Source organism: Martes martes (genome assembly GCF_963455335.1).
Source record: "Martes martes genome assembly, chromosome: 13".
NCBI lineage: Eukaryota > Metazoa > Chordata > Mammalia > Carnivora > Mustelidae > Martes > Martes martes.
The window spans coordinates 70,822,886-70,842,246 of NC_137901.1; the positions used below are offsets into that span (position 1 = coordinate 70,822,886).

Sequence of the window (19,361 nt, forward strand, 5' to 3'; positions counted from 1 at the left end):
AGTGGGGTGGCCAGGCCCCATCCCCTCCGGCCCACTGGAGAACTGAGAAGACCGAGGCCCAGAAGGGGGACAAGCTGGGGGTGGGGACTGGAATCACTCCCTTGATTCATTCCCATGTGGGAGCACCCCCCCATGACACACTCACCTTGGAGGCCTCCATCCCCAGGGCTGCCCTGGGCTGCTGGGGAGCCCCAAAGTGGGACGAGGTCCCCAGGGGCAACTGGGGTCGGGAGCACTGCCCGCTCAGTGACAGTGAGCACGGCCACCTGTGGAGGAAGAGGAAGACAGGGTAGGTCCAGGGTCTCAACAGGGACAGGCTAGCTGAGGGGCCCCCGGCTTGGTCACAGGAGGCCTGTACGGCCAGCAGAACCCAGGTTGGATTGGAGACCCAGGGCCCAGAAGTGACTGTGACTTTCAAACTGCACAATTCATCCTTAGGAAAGCCATTACACACCGTCTCCACCACCCAAGGGGAGTTCTGGGTCGCTGTGCATTTGCTGGGTCATGAGGTTTTTCCTCCGCTGACCTGCATCGATAATTTGAAACTTCTCTTGGTCTCTTAAAGCACCACAAGCTTGAAGGATTTTTACGAAATTTGGAGGGAAGTTTGGGAGCATCGGAAATGAACTAAAGGCTGCGGGGTGTATACAAAACCACTCTGGGACCCAGTGTGGGGGAGCCTCTGAAAGGTCAGGGGTGCCTCCTGAGCCACTGACCAAGGATTAAAAAGGGGCCAGAAGGGGCACCCGGGTGGTTCAGTCAGTTACGTGTCTGATTCTTGATTTCAGTGCAGGTTGTGATCTCAGGGTTGTGAGATTGAGCCCCACGTTGGGCTCTGCACTCAGCCCAGAGTCTGCTTGGGATTCTCTCTCCTTCCGCTCTGCCCCTCCTCCTGCTCACGTGCACACAGACACAGACACAGACACACACACAGACTCTCTCTCTCTCTCTCAAAAATAAATAAATAAAATCTTAAAAAAGGGGGGCAGAATGCCCATTGACCAGGGGTGGGAGTCCAGAGAAAAGTTGAAACTCTTGGGCAGACCCAGAATGGAGAACCACACCCCAGATCTGAGACTGAGCCCCTCATACTGGCCTCTCTCAGGAGGAAGTCCAGGGAGCAGTGTGGGCTTCCCGGAGCTCCCTGTCCTCATAGCCGGGGTTCTGGCACACATCAGGGGCATCCTTTCATGGGACAAAATGGAGATGCTGTGAATGGCTGGCTAGTTTTCTGCAGAGCCACGCATGCTAACTCCGCAACCACCCCTTTGGCCACCCGGTTTTCAAATTTCCCTATCCATTATTAATGTTTTGGTAAACATCTTCACATTGACTCTCCTTAAGATAAATTCCCAGAGTGATGGAGGAAAGTATGTACATCTCTGTGTGCTCAGAAAATCTGGAAGAGAAGATGCTTAAATGTTGACTGTCGCTCTCTCTGGGGGCACAAGTGACTGCTGCAGATGGTTTTCTGGCAGGTTTTTCACCCGAGTTTTTCATGTTTCTGAACTTAGAATGTCTTACCTTTTTTAAAAGATTTATTTATTTATTTTAAAAGATCTATTTATTTATTTATTTGACAGAGATCACAAGTAGGCACAGAGGCAAGCAGAGACAGAGGGGGGAAGCAGACTCCCCGCTGAGCAGAGAGCCCGATTCGGGGCTTGATCCCAGGACCCTGAGACCATGACCTGAGCCGAAGGCAGAGGCTTAACCCACTGAGCCACCCAGATGCCCCAAGATTTATATATTTTAGAGAGAGCACGCGTGCACAGGAGGCAGGGGAGGGGCAGAGGGAGAGAGAGAATCTCAAGCAGACTCCCTACGGGGTGTGAAGCCCAACTCACAACCCATGTCACAACCCCCAGATCATGACCTGAGCTGAAATGAAGAGGCGGTCGCTGAACGCGCCGAGCCACCCAGATGCCCCTGGAATGTCTTACTTTTTAATTGCTAAAACCCTTTTATCTTGAAATCATTTGGGATGCCCAACAGATGTTTTTCTTCAGAAACTGGGAAGATAGTGTTTTTAGGGTGGTGTGGGTGTCGGGGGGGTAAAGGGCAAAGGCGACAGGGCAAGGAGGGGACGTAGCCACGGGCTCTGGGCGATGTGTACAATTCTCTGTCTGCAGTGGCGATGGGGGAGCACAGGGGACCTTCGTGGGGGAAGGAGCTGGCCAGACGTAGGACTCTGAGCTGGATTCCTGGGGATGGGCACGTAAGGGAGGCCAGCTGGTTCCGGAGGGCGGCGGGCACCTGCTGGGAAGGCCACCTGCTCGTGGGTGTTGAAGCTCAGCTCAGAGCTGCCCTGTGGGAATGATGAGCCAATGGGGCGTGGGGGGTGGGCGGGGACGAGGTTGGGGGGCCCAGGGGAGGGGCAGCTTGTCACGCACCTTGGCCTCCAGCGCCTTCAGCCGCTCGGTCAGCTCTGACACTTTGCTGCAGTTGAGGCAACCTGCAGGGAGGGACGAGGCTGGGCCAGGTGTCCCAGGTTCCCTGTGGCACACCTTAGTCCCCGCCGGGGGTGGGCGCAGAATAGAGGCAAGGGGACAGACTCCTAATGACCCCAACTCATGAGATGGCCCAGTGCAGGGAAGGAGCTACAACCTGGTCAGGGTGGGGCATGCCCTGAGGGTTTCCTTGGGCTCCAGAGCCCCTAGAGCAGAACCAGAGACTCACGTCCTGCGGCCTCAGCTTCCAAGATGCCTCCTTCCCTGGAAGCCAGGGCAGGAAATCCTGCTGCTTCCCCCTGGGCGGGGCTGGCCTGGGCTTGCCAGCTTTGGGGACGAACACATCACAGCCTGGACAGTGCTGGCCTCAGGGGTGCTCCCCCTCTGATCCTCCCTCCACAACCACTGGCCAGGTCCTCCGGTCTCCCCAGCAATACCCCTAAGTGATCCGTAGCCTTCCTGGCCCATTATGCAACCTCCCAGCGGCTGCATACAGAGACTAGTGTTTACAGGTTCATCTCTCCAAGATCCTGGATGTTGGGACAAGTGTTACCCCAGTTCACATCTGAGGAAACTGAGCTCAGAGCAAGGATGGGGGAGTCCTTAATGAGCACAAAATCTGGGGTCAAGTCCCAGCGCTGCCTCTTCCTGGCTGTGGGGTCCTGGGCAGAGCATGTCTCCTCTCTGACCCTCGGCTTCCTTCTCTTTAACATGGGGACAATGATGCCTTCCTGGGGCTGGGAGATTTAAATGAGCTGACAATGGAAAGCACCTGGCACGGTGCCTCACTCATTGCAGACGCTTATTAGAAAAGCATCATTTCAATAAAAAGCAGAAGCTGGGGGCTTGGTCTTGGTCTTGATCATGGGTCTTGGGGTACTGGGCCCAGGTCAGACTCCCTCTAGAGCCCTGGGGTGGACAGGGGTGGGCACGCCCCCCGACCCTCCACTGCTAGACCCAGCCGGTCTTAAGACCATCATCACATTGCCCGGGCCCCCACCAGGCCTCCCTTAAACCAGAGGGACCCTAAGCAGCTGCCCTGGCATCTACCTGAGAAGGCTGTGGGCCGAAGCGCCATCCGTCGCATGGTGTCCCCCGACCACCTGGGCTCCATGAAGCCAGAGGAGCCTGCAAGTGAGGGACAACGGGGGTGAGGGACCCACCGCCCTGCACCGTCCTTGTTGTCCTTATTTCGGACCCCACCCTGCCCGTCTGCTGCTGTTGCCCCAGGGGGGATCCTTACTTCCCTTAGTGCAGAGGGAGACAGAGGCCCAGAGAGGTGGGACGGTTTCCCGGGATCACACAGTGTGAGCCGGGCTGAACTGGAACAAGACAGCCAACCTGATGGTGTTGGCGAGAGGGGCTCACAATGGGTGGGGGTGATAGCGAGACACTCCCACTTTCCTCCCCACCCCAACCCCCGCTGCCTGGGTTCAGAGCTTAGAGCTAACAGGTGCAAGGCCAAGTCTCAGCCCTGCTACTCGCTGCCTGTAAGACTTGTTCTCTTTGGACCCGCCTATTTCCCAACCGTAAAATGGGGTCCTCAGGCCACTACATCTCCCAGGCTGCTGGGAGGCCCGAGGAAGGCGATGTGTGCCAAGAGGCCCACTGGGCACATGCAGGGCTTGGCACACAGTGGGCAGCAGGGCCATCGCCGTCCACCCTCTCCCTGCCCCAACTGGTAAAAAGACACAGAAGTGGATCCAGCCCTGGTTTTAAATGAAAACCAGAGGGAAGCTGGCTGCCTGGGAGGGCAAGGGGGGCTGAGTTCCAGGAGCCCACCCCTACCACCACCCCTATCGAGAGCCAGCTGTCCTGGCCCGCCTGGCTTTGGGGGCCTGGTTTTCTCCACAGCCAGAGGGATGGGCTGGCCAAGCCAGGGCGGGGGGCACAGCTGGAGGGGCTCTGGAGCCAGCAGTAGCAACTGCCCCCTCCCGCCCCCCAGGCCTGCCTTTTAAGGCCACAACGTGCCGTCTGTCCAGGGGTGGGGAGGTGGAGAGGAGACCCAAATAAGGCACAGGCCTGGCGGCTTAGAGCCAGGCTGTGGGTTAGTGCTGGGAGTGAGGCGCCGGGAACTCCAACCAGACGGGTGCCTCTGGCTAGCCCTCAGTAGGGCGGCTGCCAGACCCCGCTGCACTACGGGGCCTTCGTGCAGACTGGGCCTGCGTCCCCAGCACGCCCTCCCTGGGGACCTGTGACTTGCCCCAGTGCAGGGAGTGACTCTCCCCCAGGACAGAGGAAGAGGCGTGTTGACACCCCAAGACTGGGTCAGGGATTGGGGACAGGTAAGAGGGGCGGGACGCCACTGTGAGCCATGGCCTCAGTGCTGTATATATCCCAGTTCAATCCTAGAGTAGGTAATAACAGCTGACACTTAACAGTTAGCACTTAACCCCGGGCCTGGCACATTCTAGTAAACACTTCCCATGTACAGTCTTAACTTATTATCCTCCCCCAACCCTCCAAATGGGTGCTAGTACCATCTCCACTTTACAGATGGGGAAACTGAGGCACAGAGCTCCTCTGTCCCCTGGGCTCAGACAAAGATGAGTGAATGGGAATCTCTCTCCTGGGTGAAAGCAAGAAGGCTGGTGCCTGGACTTGAACCCCGGTTGGACTAACTCCAGGGCCTGAGCTCCTTTCCCTGGGCCAGCTGGCCCCTCAAGTCAGCAGGTCACACCGAGACAGGGAGGCCTGGCACCGGCAGGAATGCAGGCTCCAGAGGGGAATGGGCTCCCCGGGCCCTCCTCACCCTCTATGCTCCCAGGTGAAGATGTAAAAGGCCATTTTATTACCCTTTGCAAGACCCCTGCCAAAAGAAGCTGCTGTCTCTCCAACCCCATGAAGTTTGGGCTTTTTCTGGGATGAAACTGGGCAGACCATCTGCCCAGCCTGCCCTCCCTGCTACCCTACTATCGTTCCCCTGTTTCTCCATGGCATTTCTCCAACGCGTCCTGTAACTATGTCAGTTCCCGAGTCTGCTGCCCATCCTGTGCCCCCCTCCCCTGCTGGAACATGAGCCCCACCAGGGCAGGGACCCAGCCTGGCCTGTGCAAGGCTTGGAAAAGCACCCAGTGTGTAGTAGGACCTCAGCGGCCTCAGTAAACCTTCTGTTCATGAAGACATGACTCGCCGGCTGAAAAACGAATGCAAAACAAAATAAAAAGCAAAATACTGTGGACTGCAGACACCACGCTCTTAAAAATGAGCATAAATCTTCTAACACCACACGAGGGGTTCCCTGAGTCATTAATTTGTGCACTTGTGGTTGGAAATTCTTTTTCATCCAGTTTGCTTTCAGGCATTTCTCTGGGAGCCTGGAGGAGACTAGAAAAACCAATGAAAACACAGTTTGACCATCAACATAGATGTAACTGGCTCAAAGTCAAGGGCAAGTTAAAATTTTTAAAGGAAGGAAGGAAGGAAAGAGAGAAGGAAGGAAGGAAGGCTAAAAAAATAACAAAACCGTCCAAAAAAAAAAATCGCAGAATATGTTGGTTTTGGTTTCAGGGTTCACAAAAACGATCCCCCAAACTCCTCCAAATTCTGATAAATGGACAGAACTACTTTAAGGGAAAACCAGGTTGTCAAATGGCCCTTGAGCACAGCAAATCCCAGTAGGGAAAAGGCCGAGGGTTGGGGAGAGGTCTCCTGTTATCCAAAAATATCACATACTTCCCGTTGGTGTTGGGCTAGGGCCCTTAGAGCAGACCCCAGTGGCTAAAAGCCCCCCTCACCCCAGCCTGGTGGTCTGTCCTAAAGGGCTGCCCCTCAGCCCCAAAGTCACCCTCTCAGGGGCTCCAGGCTGGGTCTAGGATCACAAACTCCAGCTCCATTCTAGAAGCCTGACTGTGGGCTATTTCCCACCACCAGGGAGGTCTCTATCAGTAGTGTGTGTGTCTGTGTGTGTGCACGTGCGCGCGTGTGTGCGCGCGCGCACACACACACACACACACTGCTTCCCTACCCCCTTCCCTGAAGCAGTCAATCCTATGTCACCTCTCCCAGGAAGTCTTCCCAGATAGACCAAGCTACCCACCAAAGCTTCCCCTTGAAGCTCTCATCGCTCCATCACTCCCAGTCTTGATCTGCACAAGGACGGCATCAGGGATAGTTTTGAGCCCTCTGCCCCCACAAGCAGCTCCCCTTCCCTCTGCCCAGGACCAGGGTTAAGCTAAGAAGCCCTTTCTCATTGGGTCCTCATGAGAACACGAGGCCCCGAGCGGAGAGGCTGCCTGTCTGCACAGTGAGGTGGGGCTGCGGGGTTTCAAACCCCGTGCTAAGCTGAGAACGCAGATGTGAGAAGTTGAGAGTGTCCCTGGGCAGCGTCTCTGACTTTTTCTCTCAGGGCAGGGGCTGGGAGAGGGCCTGCCTCATTCACAAGCCACCCACGGGTCTGCTGGGTCCAGTGACTACAGCCACAGGGAGGCTGCCTCCCCAGCCCGAGGCCAGGTGTCCTCCTGGGAATTTACTTTGCAAATATAAATATTTGCCGCTGTTGGCCCGAACCAAGGCTGGGGTTGGGATGGAGGGGACGGGAGCTCTGAGCACCCTCCAGCGGTCTCTGGGAAGCCTCAGTCTGTGTCTGGCCTGGCCCTTTCTTCAGTGTAAAATGAGGTTCCCATTAGTAGGTTAGGTGCTGGAGAGACAGGAGCAGTGCAGCAGGATGGGGGACATCGTAGCCAGGTGGTGGCTCCAAGGAGGTCACAGGCAAAGGGGACAGCTGCTACCTGGGCTGTTGGGTGGGAGAGAGGGCCGGTGTGGGCCGGGGCTGAGAAGGAGGGAGGGCAGGGCTGGAGCACATCACTAGAGCATGGAGAGGGGAGCACCAGACGGGGATGGAGGACGGGCTGGCAGGGAGTCAGGAAATGGGGGCCACCAGGTCTTCCAGATGGGAGTGGAGCACAGCGGTGGCGGACATGGGCAGGTTCATGCAGCACTGAGCCCCCAGGATCCCGAATCCTCAGAGTGAAGCATAAACCCGACCCTGTAACCAGCATCTTGTTAGGGTTGGAGATGCAGACAGGCCCGAGGCCCAGGAAAGGCCTGGGCCACAACCTCCCATCTATTCTTAAGGTTTTGTGCTGTGTGACCTCGGGCAAACTTCTTCCTTCTCTGGTTCCCCACCACAGAGGACAAGAGCTGCGGGGGTCCCTGGATGGGGAAGGGACATGTGTGCTAAGGACAGTAGGACATTGAGGGGCCCACAGAGGTTGTCTGACTCCAAGGGATCCCATGGGAGAGGAGGGGGAGGGAGCTCCTCTATCTTTCTGTCTGGGTGGGCTTCCGCCAGTCTCAGGGTTGCGCCAACAGTCTGAGTGCCCTGCCCTGGGAGTCCCTGGCTGGGGTTGCTGCACAGGAAAACTCCTGGTTCCGGTCGTACGGATGGACTTTGAATCTGGATGTGACCCTGAGCACGGCGTTTCCGTCTCCCAGCCTCAATTTCTACATCTGGACCTTCTGCACCGAGACACGATAGCATGACGCCGGTGAGTATGAGTCACAGTGCTGGGCATGGCAGACAGGGGACGCTTTCCTTCCCCTCGTCACTTTGACAGTGGGAGGGTCCGGTAGGGAGTTGGTATACTGCAGACCTCAAGTCAGAGCCCTGGCTCTGCTCTGAGAATCCCAGCTACGGAGCTTACTAGCAAGCATGACCTTGGCTAAGACCTATGCCCTCTCAGAGCCTCACTTTCATCATCTGGACAATGGGGCTGATCTGTCTGCTGGGACTCACCCCAGAGGCAGGATCACAGGGAGGCCACAGCAGCCCTGCTCTCAGCAGAGCTCCAGGGGGTCAGGGCCAGCAGATTTAGTACATTCTGGCCTTGGCCCTTCCTCAACTGTGTTCTAGTGGGAGCGGGCAGCTGGGTGAGACCTCAGCCTGGCTCCCTCCCCACCATCTAGTCCCTGCTTCCCAAGGCCTGGAGGCGCTAATAGAGGCTTGGCCAGGCAGGTTCTGATCCTGGCTCTTCCCGTGCTGAGTGACTCCAGGTCAGTCCATTCACCTTTCTGAGCCTTGGTTTCCCCATCTGCAAAATGGGGCCCGTTCCAGTCTTTTCCTCCCAGGTTGTCGTGAACATCAGAGAACATCCCTGCTCATCATCAGAGTGAATATTCCCATTCCACAGATGGGAAAGCCAGGGCTAAGAGCTGTGAAGGAAGGAAGATTCTGGAGACTAAGGCCCTGGGAATGGGGGTGGGGAAGCATATGGAGGCCTGCCTGCTGAGCAGCTGACAAGAAGCGTGGTCTCAGAGGTCGGAGGCAGGACGATCCCAGAGAGCCGTCACAGAATCCCCAGCACAGGCGCCAAAGGTTCAAGGCCTGAGTCTCTGGTGCTCGTATTAAACGTGGGCATTTTCCAATACTAGGTGACTTCCAGATAGAGACAAGATTCAGAGAGGTGGAGTGACTTGCCCCAGGTCACACGGCAAAGTGCAGCTGATCTAGGTTTGGATTCTGGAATGAGGGGTTCTCTCTCTCCTTCTTTAGGCCACCCAGGCTGCTCTGGTGACACAGCTCTGTGGCCCCAGGTCCATGTCCCAGTGCTGGGCAGACTATGAGGTCAGTCACCAGCAGGGGAAACAGCTGGGGAGCTCAGCCTTAGCCCAGCTGTCAGAGGAAGGGCAGGGCCTGGGATGGGCCTGCAATATCCCCACACTTCCCCACCCCCATTCCCAGGGCCCCTAGCAGAGCAGTTTTCCAGAATATCCAGGCCTGAGCATCCCTTTACTCAGCTCTCACTGTATGGGTTTGGAAGAGGCCCCTCCTGTCCCATCCATCATCACATTATGCCTACCCCGGGCAGTCAGACCACCAGCAAGGTCTTTACTGTTGTATTTCATCCTCAAGACATCCCTGGGAGGCAGACTCTAGTATCCTGCCCATTCCACAGGTGAGAACACTGAGGCTTATTGTGGGGGAGTCCTAGGCTCTGCAAGAGCGCACAGCCACGTGGTGCTCTTTAGAGAGGGTGCCCCTCCCTCTGAGTGGGCATGACACCAGGGCCACCGGCTCTGCAGCCTCCCCATTCCCAAGCCCTTGCACAATGACTTGCACAATGCATGGGGAGTCCCCAGCCCAAGGCCACACAGCTGGGGTGTAGCAGATCTGGCCTGGCCCATGAAGCCCTGGATACTCCCAGCCCCAGGCTGGGACCTGGAGACACTGCGAGGGAGATGGCAGATGTCAGGGGTGGCCCAGCCCTGCCTGTCTTGCACACCCACCATGCCATCATCAGAGCCCTCAGCCCTGATCGTGGCTTCTGGACGAACCGCCTCCAGCTGTGGCAGTCAAGGGCGCCGGCTCTGCCCCCACCTGTCCCCCACCCTCACCAGCTCCACAATGGCCCCGCGGACCTGGGAAGGTCTGCCCTTGAGAGGAAAGCCAGGGACAGAGCGGCCTTTGTCTGGGCAGGCCTGCTAGGCCCAGGTGGCCCCCACACTCTGGGGATTCACCCTCCCCTCCCCCCCGCCCCAGCTCCTCTGTAGCCTCTTTGGCAGCAGCCCCTCCTGGCTGGCTCTCCTCCTGGCCCCTGGGCCCTTCCGCCCTGCTTTCTCCCAGCATGTAGGGGAGGGTCCCGTTCCTGGTTCCCCATCACTTCTGCCCTCCCACACAGGCCTGGTGGGCTCCTCTCAGTCCAGGACTCCTACTGGCCATCAGGTAGCTCCCCTGCTCCTTTAGCCACCCCACCAGAACTGGGGACCCCCCAGCCCCACAAGGAAACCTGCCAGGCCCCCTCCCCACCCCACTTTGTGGTGAGCTCTGCCCCACACCCTGGGGGACTCTGGGTATGGGACTCCACCTCTCTGGGCCTCTGGTCTGTGAGCCAGGACTCTCATAGGGTCCCGGGGAGGTGAAGCTTGTATATCTTTCAAGATCGGTGATTTCTGTTAGCCTCACGTTCTCCTGAGCCAGAGGCCATGTCTCATGCGTTCATGGGATGAGAATAGGTCTTGCGACTGAGGCTACTTTGGGGGCCCCAAATGGCCCCTTTTCACTGAGGTGCCTACGGGACTGCTTCTTGGGCTGGTTCCAGGCTGGTCTGTCCTCTGGAGGGCCATTGTGGGAACACAGCCCTTGATGACCAAAGTCTTCCTCTCTCTGAGTTCAGGTAGGCAGTGAGGGAGGGCAGGAGCCACCTGGTCTGCTTAGCAGAGAGGCAGGTGGCCTGGAGAGGGCTCTCCAGGTAAGCATGTGGCCAGGGCGTGGGGAGGCCTAGGCTGTGTCCTCTGGGCATACTGGGGTGCTGGGCGCTCAGCCCTGAGCCACACGTGTGGCCTGCAGAGGAAGGCCCCGGGGTAAAAGAGCCCCCCCCCGTCCTGTGCCTGGGACATGCATTATGCGTGGTATGCCCATCCCTTGGACCCTGACTGCCACTTAGCAACTGTATACCCACTACTTTCCAGAGCCTGGGTTTCTTTGCCTGCAGGACGGATACAAGCATCCCAACCATGCCAGCCTGGACCTAAGCGGTGCTTCGCTTCCGAGAGCTGGGAGGGTATCCAATGGACAGGTCCAGATGGGTTTTCCCCCGAGTTTGGAGGAAAGACCTGGGATGGAGTGACTCAAGATGTGAGCTCCAGGGCATGTATGGAATTTCTCCAGAGCTCCTGAGAGTCCCCCAGGAGGGAGGTGGGTCCACACCTGGGGAGCAGCCAGCCCCAGCTGTGTCCGAGCTGTGCTTCAACAGTGGGCCCCAGAGGACACAGTGCTGAGTGTGCGGTGTACCCCGACTCAGCAAGGGTTGACCGCTCCCACCCACACACCCAAGGAAAGGCACCTGGCTTGTCCCTCAGGGGGTCCTACCTTCCTCGCAGTTCACCCCTGAGTGCCCGGGGCAGCACCTCCACTCACGCGCGGTCACCGTCTTGTACATCACCTTGTACGAGGGCCTCACCACGGTTCTATAGCTGAAAGAAGGGCCCAGGGGGCTAAACTCAGACAGAGTCTTCTGCTGCCTTTCCTGCTCACCTGGATGTCCATGAGGACAATGTCCGGGGTCCTCTGCCACCTCTGGGCCCCTCTGGAGCCTCTCTCTGGCTATATTCTGGGATTCAGCCCCTCCAATCCCTCCTAACTCCCCAGGTTGCGGGGTGGGGTGGGGGGGATCCAGATCCTAACTGGACAGGGAGTCCCTGCAAGCTGGCCTGTCCCCAGAAGTGAAGCCTCACCAAGCAAATGCATGTGGGTAACTGGTGGACTCCTTCCTCCAGGAAGCCCTCCAGGTGCCCCAGGAGCAGAAGGGGAGGTGCTGAGGTTGGGCATAGGGCTGATGTTCCCTTTGCTCCACCTGCCGTCGGGGTCCCAGCCTTGCCCCGCACTTCTGATGCTGGACTGTGACCAGGCATCTGTTCACGCTGTGCCCCCACCTGGAATGCCACCGGCTTCTGAGTCACTGGGGTCTCGCTCACCTGCTCCCCGGGCAGCTCATGGGCCAGGGGCAATTCTGCAGCACTCGCTGAAGGTAGGTGCCATTTTGCACATGGCACGAGATGGTCCGGGTTACCACGTAGGAGCACCAGTTCCTGAAACAGACCCACAGCGAGCAAGCTCGGGCGCTGTGCACAGCCCCTGCTCGGGACCCGGGGTGGGGGGTGAGTGAGGAGGTCCAGGTTCTCTCCAGGAGCCCCTGAGTCTCTAGGTGGAGAGACCCCTGAGCTCTCAGAGTCCTTTGGGCCCCAGTGGGAGTCTTGGGGGCACTGTGGCTGGGGGTGAATCCAGAGCCCTGGAGGGGGCAGCTGTGCTGGGGGCGCTCAGAAGGGCTGGGGGAATGAGCTGCGGGGCACAGGACAGGAGCAAGGTATCTTTGCCCGACTTCTCCTTTCTCAATATCACTTCTCTCCACCCACAGCCCATCCAGGTCACCAATACCTCCTGTTGCCCACCGGGACAACAGCAGCAGTCCCTCCATCCTGCCCCTCAGTGGCTCCCAAGAAGGAGTGCCCTAAAATGGAAACCTGGCCTTATCCTTCTCTCACTCACCTTCATGCTCAGCACTCCAGTGCTCACACCTGCTGGGATCCCTCACCTCCAGGCCTTTGCTCACACTGGGCGCACTGCCTGGAGCACCCTGCCTCTACTTCCACACTTGTTACCTCTGACCTTCAAAGCCCTTCTGTGCTGTCACCTCTCCCCTTGTCCTTTCCCATCTCCACCTACCCTAACAGAATGATGGTTCTCTGCCCGGATCCTGCAGCACTCCGTATCCCCATCAGGCTGAATGAAGCTGGCAATTCATGTCTGCCCTCTCCCTCCCCTGGCATGACAGAAGAGAGGCTGTCTGTCTTATCCGTGGGTCCCCTCTGTGGAAGAGCCAGATGTCCCAAGCATGGAGGACTGACTTCTCCAAATGCCGATTAATAATCATAGTTGTGCTGCCTATATCAAGAAACTACGTATGCTTCATAGTGCACTGCATATATTGAGCACTTACTGTATGCTAAGGGTATTTACGTTCACCTTCTTGGTGAGCCGAGCCGGCACCTCCCCACATTTTACAGAGGGGAGGGGAAGACAACTGTTCCTGTCCCAGACCTGGCGCATGGTAGAGGCAGATTTGCACCCAGGAATGTGATGGCCCACCCTGGATCCTGACTCCATCCCAGAGACCTCAGCTTCCGTTTCCTCCCCATCTCCTGAGCCATGGTCCGTGGGTCTGTAAAGGCCCCGACCTGGGAACCTGCTGACCCCAGGCTTGAGGTCACAAAGGAAAACTCTGGTGGAGTGGCGGGCTCAGGCCGCGAAGGGTCACCTAAAACAGTCCCTCCTTTCCCAGCCCCGGCAAAAAATGCAGGGCCCATGACCCTGTGCAGGCTGAGGGCTGCTGAGCGCCTGGAATGTTCCGGCCATCACAGAGGCATCTGCTGCCACCGAAATCAGTCTCCTGGCTGCTGACCCACCCCCCACCCTGGCCCACCCAGAGGACAATGTCCTTGGCTGGTACCTGCCATTTAACCCACTGTGGGACCCTGGGGAAGTCCCCTCCCTGTCTGATCACCCTGGAATCAGTCCGGGAGGCAGGAACAGCCCAGCCAAAGGCAAAGGGGGGAAAAGGGATGACTCTGTTTGGACCAATGACCTGGCAGAAGCTCCACCCAGCCCGTGGCCAGCCACCCCATTCGAGAGGTGACAGGCGCTTGTTACAGTGTTGTTGGGAAAGATGCAAAACCAGGAACAGCCTAAACAGCCGCGGGACCCCTAGATCTGGAAAACCAGATGCTGAGCTAGAGCCCATGTTCTCCACACGCAGACCACCGTGTCTGCTTAAGTGAAAAATGCAACAGGAGGAGAACGATTGCGTTTCTATTCAAATGAGGAAGCACAAAGACTATGCGCACATTCATAGCTATATATGCATAAAGGTAGGAAAAATCACAGGCTTGCGGCAAATGGCCCCCTCTGGGGGCAGGGAGGGGCTCTCCATCTGCTCTGTCCCTTGCACTAACAACAGCCTTGGGTTATCATGCTTGCTGCACACCAGGAGCTGGGGCCAGGGCCTTTCACACACCAATTATGAGCACCACTTTACAGATGGGAAGACAGAGGCTCTGGGGTCTGGGATGTGCCCCAGGCACCCAAGATGAACAACACGGTCATGGTTGGAGCTGAGGTCCATCTGATCCTAGAGTCCGCCCTCTTAACCTCTGGCTGGCAATTTTTCTCCTAATGAGGAGGTGGGGATTTTAAAAGTTAAATACATTTCAAAAAGGCCCCCCATCCTTTAGATCCCCTGGGTCCCTGGAGCTGTGCTTTTTGAACCTGGAGTTTTGTTTGCTTGGCGAGGGGTGGGGGCATAAGCCCTCTCCAGAAAAATGCATAAAACTCAGAGTGCAAGTTTTGGGAGGGGGCTTCCTGAGGGGTGTCTACAGACACAGGGCCATGTGCCCTCACCCGCACATGAGCGCACACCCCTCCCTCCATGCCCACACCCTGGACTGTGCTTGGGGAGGTGCGCCTGGGACCGCCCACAGTTGCCTGATTTGCCCCTCTTTCCCCGGGGGTGGGAGCTAGAGAAAACAATCTTCTTCTTCTTTCTTAATTAAAATCGCCCCCAGGTGGGTCACTGCCTGGCTCCCTGGTTTATTTCTCATGACCTTGAGTTTGCTTGAATCTCCTGCTTGGGAGATATGGAGCTGGTGGCTGACTAGCCAGAGGGGGATACTCAGGATATGTGGGGTCCAAGGTCAGCCCCTGGCCCCTTCCCTGGGGTGTGGGGAGTCACCAATAACCACAGCCCACCCCTCCCTGACCTTGAAGACCCCAGCGCCCACTGTTCTCTGGATAAATGCAAGTTCTTCTGCAGAGTTCTGGCCCGGACCCCCTGTAAATTTTCCACCTGGGCAGCAGGAAGGAGGTCCTTCTAAAGCACAGACTTAATGTGGCCACTGCCTGCTGTGAGTCCACAGTCCGCCATGGCTCCTCATTGCCCTGTGAGCCTAGACTGACTGGTCCTTCAAGGAGGGGTGGGCACCTCCAGGGGTCCCTTTCAGCAGCCCTGAGCTCTTCCCTTCCGTGTGGATGCTGACAGAGGGCACTGGCAGGGGCCGAGCCACGACAGGGCTCAGCCTGAGGGTGCTTAGGGACATTTGCTGAATGACTGAATGATCAAGAGCAGAGAGTGGGCCTGGGCAGGGGAGCCATGACTCAGGTTCCCGGAGATGGATGCAGTACTTGGAAGCCGGCCTACAATCCCGCCACCCCCGGGGGCCCTGTCTCCTGGGACGGGACGTGGTCAGTGAGAAGATGCCCAGGAACCCCTGATGCTGAGTCTGTGGGATAGAGCTAGGGCAGGGGCTGGGAGAAGGCGGCACTTCCCTTCTGGGCTTGCCACTCGTGCCCACTCAGCACCTCCCAGGCCCCCAGAGGCTGCCAGAGGAGAGAAAACAGGCCAGACCAGCTCAGCCTGGCACCGGCTGCCCCCACGAGGGCCCCCCTCCCACTTGCCCTCCAGTCCCTGCCACGGGGGCCCAGGGGACTTTGTCTCTGCGGGGCCCAGGGCTGTGATCCGGAACAGTGATAGCGGCTAATTGCAGGAGGCAGCCAAGCGGGCCAGGGGCCAAGGGCCGTTATGAAAAGAAGAGGAAAGAAAGGAGACGTATGAAGTGGGGGTGGGGTGATTAGAGCCAGAACCCCACTCTGGAGGCAAAGTTCTAGTCCTGGTCCTGCTACTTCCTAACTCGGCGACCTTGGACAAGGCCCTGACTCTCTCTCAGTGCCTCACTTTGCCCATCTGCAGATGGGGACAGCAGGATCTCCTCTGGCAAAAGAGATTTCACACACACCACATAGCCGGGCGCTAAGAGCTGTGGTTCTTGGACTGGGGCTCGGACCCCACAGCCCACAGCTGGGGTCCAGCGGCTTCCCCAAGAGACCTCAGCACAGCACCTTCCATCCAAGGTCCTTGCCTTGACTTTGGGATAGAGACTGCCAGGCTCTGCATTTAATAGGGGGGCACCCTGAGGCTCCAAGAGAAGTCACATGGCCGGGTCACCCATGTGGGCGCAGAGCTGGGATTTGAGCTCCCAGGAGAGGGGCTGGGGAAGAGAATTCTCCCCTCTCCTTGATTCTAGGACTTGCCCCAAGGAAGCCCACCCTGCAGGAGGAAGTGGCCTGGGACACTGGTGATGGTTTCTATTAGAGAACCACAGTGCTGAGATGGGGTCGTTAAAGGAAACAGGGATTCAGGAGGGAAGGGACCTGGCGGGGAGGGTGTCAGGAAGCAGCCCCAGCAGGGACTGGGGGACATACAGAGGGGCAGGGGTAAGCCAAAGCAGCTCTGCACAGCCCCCAGGCACCCTGGTTCTGGGGGTCTCAAAGTCTTGCCACATTCCTGGGGCTGGGGTAGCCCCTTGGATGCCTTCCCGGGCATCCCCCTCCCCAGGCACAAAGCCTCTTTTCTGCCTCTGATCCCTTGGCTGCCAAGGGGCGCCTGGGGTGCTGGGCTGGGGGTGGAGGGAGGTCTGATGGCGTGTGACGTCCCCATGCTATCTCCAACAATGCTGGGACATGGCCACAAGGGGAGGTCCCGGCAGCTGAGGACCACGGATTCCTCCAGCTAGGGGTCCCTTCCTCCATCGCATGTCCGTGATAGCAGGAACCACTATTCATCCCTCCTGTGGGGGACCATCCCCCCTCAGAACAGGCAGTGGGCCGGGGAGAAGGGGAGGGAAGAGGGGAACACTGAGGAAACGGAGAACCGGGACAGGGAAGTGACCTGTCTGAGGTCACACACTGAGTGAGGACCAGAGCCAGGACTCCTAACCACGAGCTGCAAACCTTTCCCAGACCCACAAGCTGACACCTTCTCCTAGGGTGCCAAGGACACGGGACTGGGAAACTGCCTGGCCTGGATTGAGGTGCCGCTTTCTCTCTCTGGGTCCCATTCTGATCTGTAAAATGGGAACAACGGCATTGCCCGTAGGGCTTTGGTGATGCTAGGCCACTGTGAGCCTTCTGTGTACAGATGCGGTGACAGTTCCCAGTGACCACCAGCTACCTGCCCAGGGCCACCATCTTGCTCCCACCCAGGAAGCCCTGGTGGGTGAGAAGCCCAGGCTGGGAAACCCTGCCCTGGACTGGTTGGAGGGCAGTCTGGACCTTAAACCCTCTCCACCATCATCCTGAGCCTGACGCTGGGAATTCAAATTTAGGGTCTTGGTTATCTTAGCACCTAGGATCCTGGGGGTTCACATTCATGCCCTGGGCAGGTCATATCCTCCTTCTGAGCCTCAGCTTCCTCTTCCGTGAAAGGGAGATCGTCAAAATGCATGCCTCTCATGGCAGCTGGGAAGATTCTGGAGGTGGTGGGTGCAGGTAATTATGCCCAGCCCAGGTCAGCTGTGGTCAGCATGCAGTAGGTGGGAGTGGCTGTGATATGGACCACCTGCCTGCTCCTGTCTGGGATGCCTGCTATTCTGGTCTCTGATGCCGTGGCCACCTCTGCCCTCCAGCCCTAGCCATGTCACCTGCTCTTGCTAGCCCAGCAAGGGCATGCTGGCCCCTGACCACTGGGAAAGGGAATTTCTGAAAAGAATTAAAGAATTGAGGCCCTAGGGGGTGGGGGCCCCAGGAAGGCCTTTGAATGGGATGAAAAGGCCTGAAGCGGTCTGGCTACTCCGCATTGTCTGCCTCAAACAAATGGCTGGCTTTCGAGAGGGGACCCCAGTAGGGGTAGGGGCTGCAGGCGCGGACAGGGAACAGGTTCAAACGCTGTTATCATGGCCAGAAAGACACAGATTCGAATCCCAACACTTCCATTAATGGCCCATGAACACAGACGATTATGTTAATTCTCTGGGGTCTCAGTTTGCTCATCTGCTAAATGGGGACAGTGCTTCCTACCTTACTCAATCCTTGAAGGATTCATGACCACGCTGCAAATAAGGGGCTCCTCCCTGGGGAGATGCTCCACAAACACCAACAGAGAGAATGTTCCCAGCTCCAGAAACAACAGCAGGAATACAGAATGCTCTCTCCAGTCTCTGATTAAAATGCCAGGTCCCTGGGGATGGCCACTGACCCACAGATCTGTGAAATTCCTCCCCAGTCTTCTTCCTCCGAGGGAAATAAATAGCCGGGGTACTAAAAAAAGCCGAGAGAAGGGAAAAGGGAGGGGGGTCCCCAAGGGTCAGCTGGGGGATGTGCTGGGCTCTTCCTGCGTGCAGGCAAGGGGACCCTTAAGCTAGGGCGATGGAAGTCCCAGGAGGCGGACTTCTCCCTCACTGTTCCCCTTCCCCCACCTCTGGGGCTCTGGAAGTGAAGTTGGGGGGGGTGGAGGAGTCTGGAGGGGAATGCCGGCTCAGACACATGGAGTCGGGGACCCCCGCACTGCCGGGAGCCTCCTCCAGATAGCGGGGCTGGCCCAGGTCCCTACTCCCATTCGGCTGGCACCAGGTACCCTTACCAATCCCTGGCTTGCACGGAGGTTGAAGGGAGGTTTGCGGGGGGTGGGGAGGGGTGCGTGGAGTCCCAGCCCCGGGGCTGGCAGGGCACAGAGGTGGTGGGAGGCGACCCTTACCTGCGTCCGGAGAACGGGGCTCCCCCGACGCTCCACGCGGCGCTGCCTCCCGGGAGCAGGAGCCCGAGGCAGAGCAGCGCCCAGGCCCGCGGGCCGCCCATGCTGCGCCCGGCGCCCTCCGCGCGCGGCCCCTCGCCGTCGCCGCCCCCAGCCCGCCGTCTCCGCCCGCCCGCCCGCGCCGCCAGCCTCCCCCGACACGCGGAGCCCGGTTCCCAGCGCGGCGACGGGAAGGCGGGCGGGAGGCGGGCGCGGGGCGGGGGCGCGCGTTCCCGGCCTCGCCCGGCCCCGCGGCGCGGCCCCCCGCCCCCTGCACGGCCGCTGCCAACCCGGAAGGAGCCCCGGGGGGCCGGGCGCCCCCGCCGGGAGGCCTGCCAGGTGCCCACCTGAGCCCGGCGCCCTTCGCCGCATGACCGTATGGGGGCCAGGGGACCAGTTCCGAGGTGCCCTCTCACGTGCTGCAGGCCGGGGAGCTGAGCCCGGACCCAAAGCCGCCACGCCTGGACTAATGATGCCAGGGCCCTCATCCCCTAGCCGTGCATGCAACAAAGACTTCCTGAGCAGTGAGCGCCACTGTGTGCAGGGCACCTCGCCTCCGCTTCACATCCTGTCTCCGTTTAATCTTCAAACCACTCTAGGCGCGGTGGGCACAATCATTCCCATTACACAGAGAAGTAAACTGAGGCCCAGGCACTCGTGGCTGCCCCTGCCAGGAGAAGCCCCTGCTGTGTCTCCACTCGTATTGCCATTTTACAAATGGAGAAACTGAGGCACAGAGAGGCGCAGTCTGCCAGTGGTTGGAAGAGCCAAGGTTTGAACTCATACCTTCTGACTTCAGAGAGGTCAGCTCTTTTTTGGACCGGAGCGAGGGAGGATGGGGGAGCAGAGGGAGAGA

General features: G+C 58.5%; 1 protein-coding gene across 6 annotated transcripts in view; it reads right to left on the minus strand.

Annotated features, from left to right (window-relative positions):
* EMID1 (EMI domain containing 1) overlaps nucleotides 1-18,570 on the minus strand; it is a gene marked incomplete at its 5' end in the record, with an annotated part of 43,955 nt that extends 25,385 nt beyond the window's left edge. For 4 of the 6 annotated variants that reach the window (XM_080820987.1, XM_080820988.1, XM_080820989.1 and 1 more), the window contains 6 exons: nucleotides 146-266; nucleotides 2,394-2,455; nucleotides 3,501-3,578; nucleotides 11,260-11,363; nucleotides 11,865-11,978; nucleotides 18,470-18,570. In XM_080820987.1, the coding sequence (XP_080677113.1) occupies nucleotides 146-266; nucleotides 2,394-2,455; nucleotides 3,501-3,578; nucleotides 11,260-11,363; nucleotides 11,865-11,978; nucleotides 18,470-18,570 (580 nt within the window). The remainder of the gene's footprint in view (nucleotides 1-145; nucleotides 267-2,393; nucleotides 2,456-3,500; nucleotides 3,579-11,259; nucleotides 11,364-11,864; nucleotides 11,979-18,469) is intronic. The other 2 variants (XM_080820990.1, XM_080820991.1) reach the window with 2 other exon arrangements.
* Nucleotides 18,571-19,361: the final 791 nt, after the last annotated feature.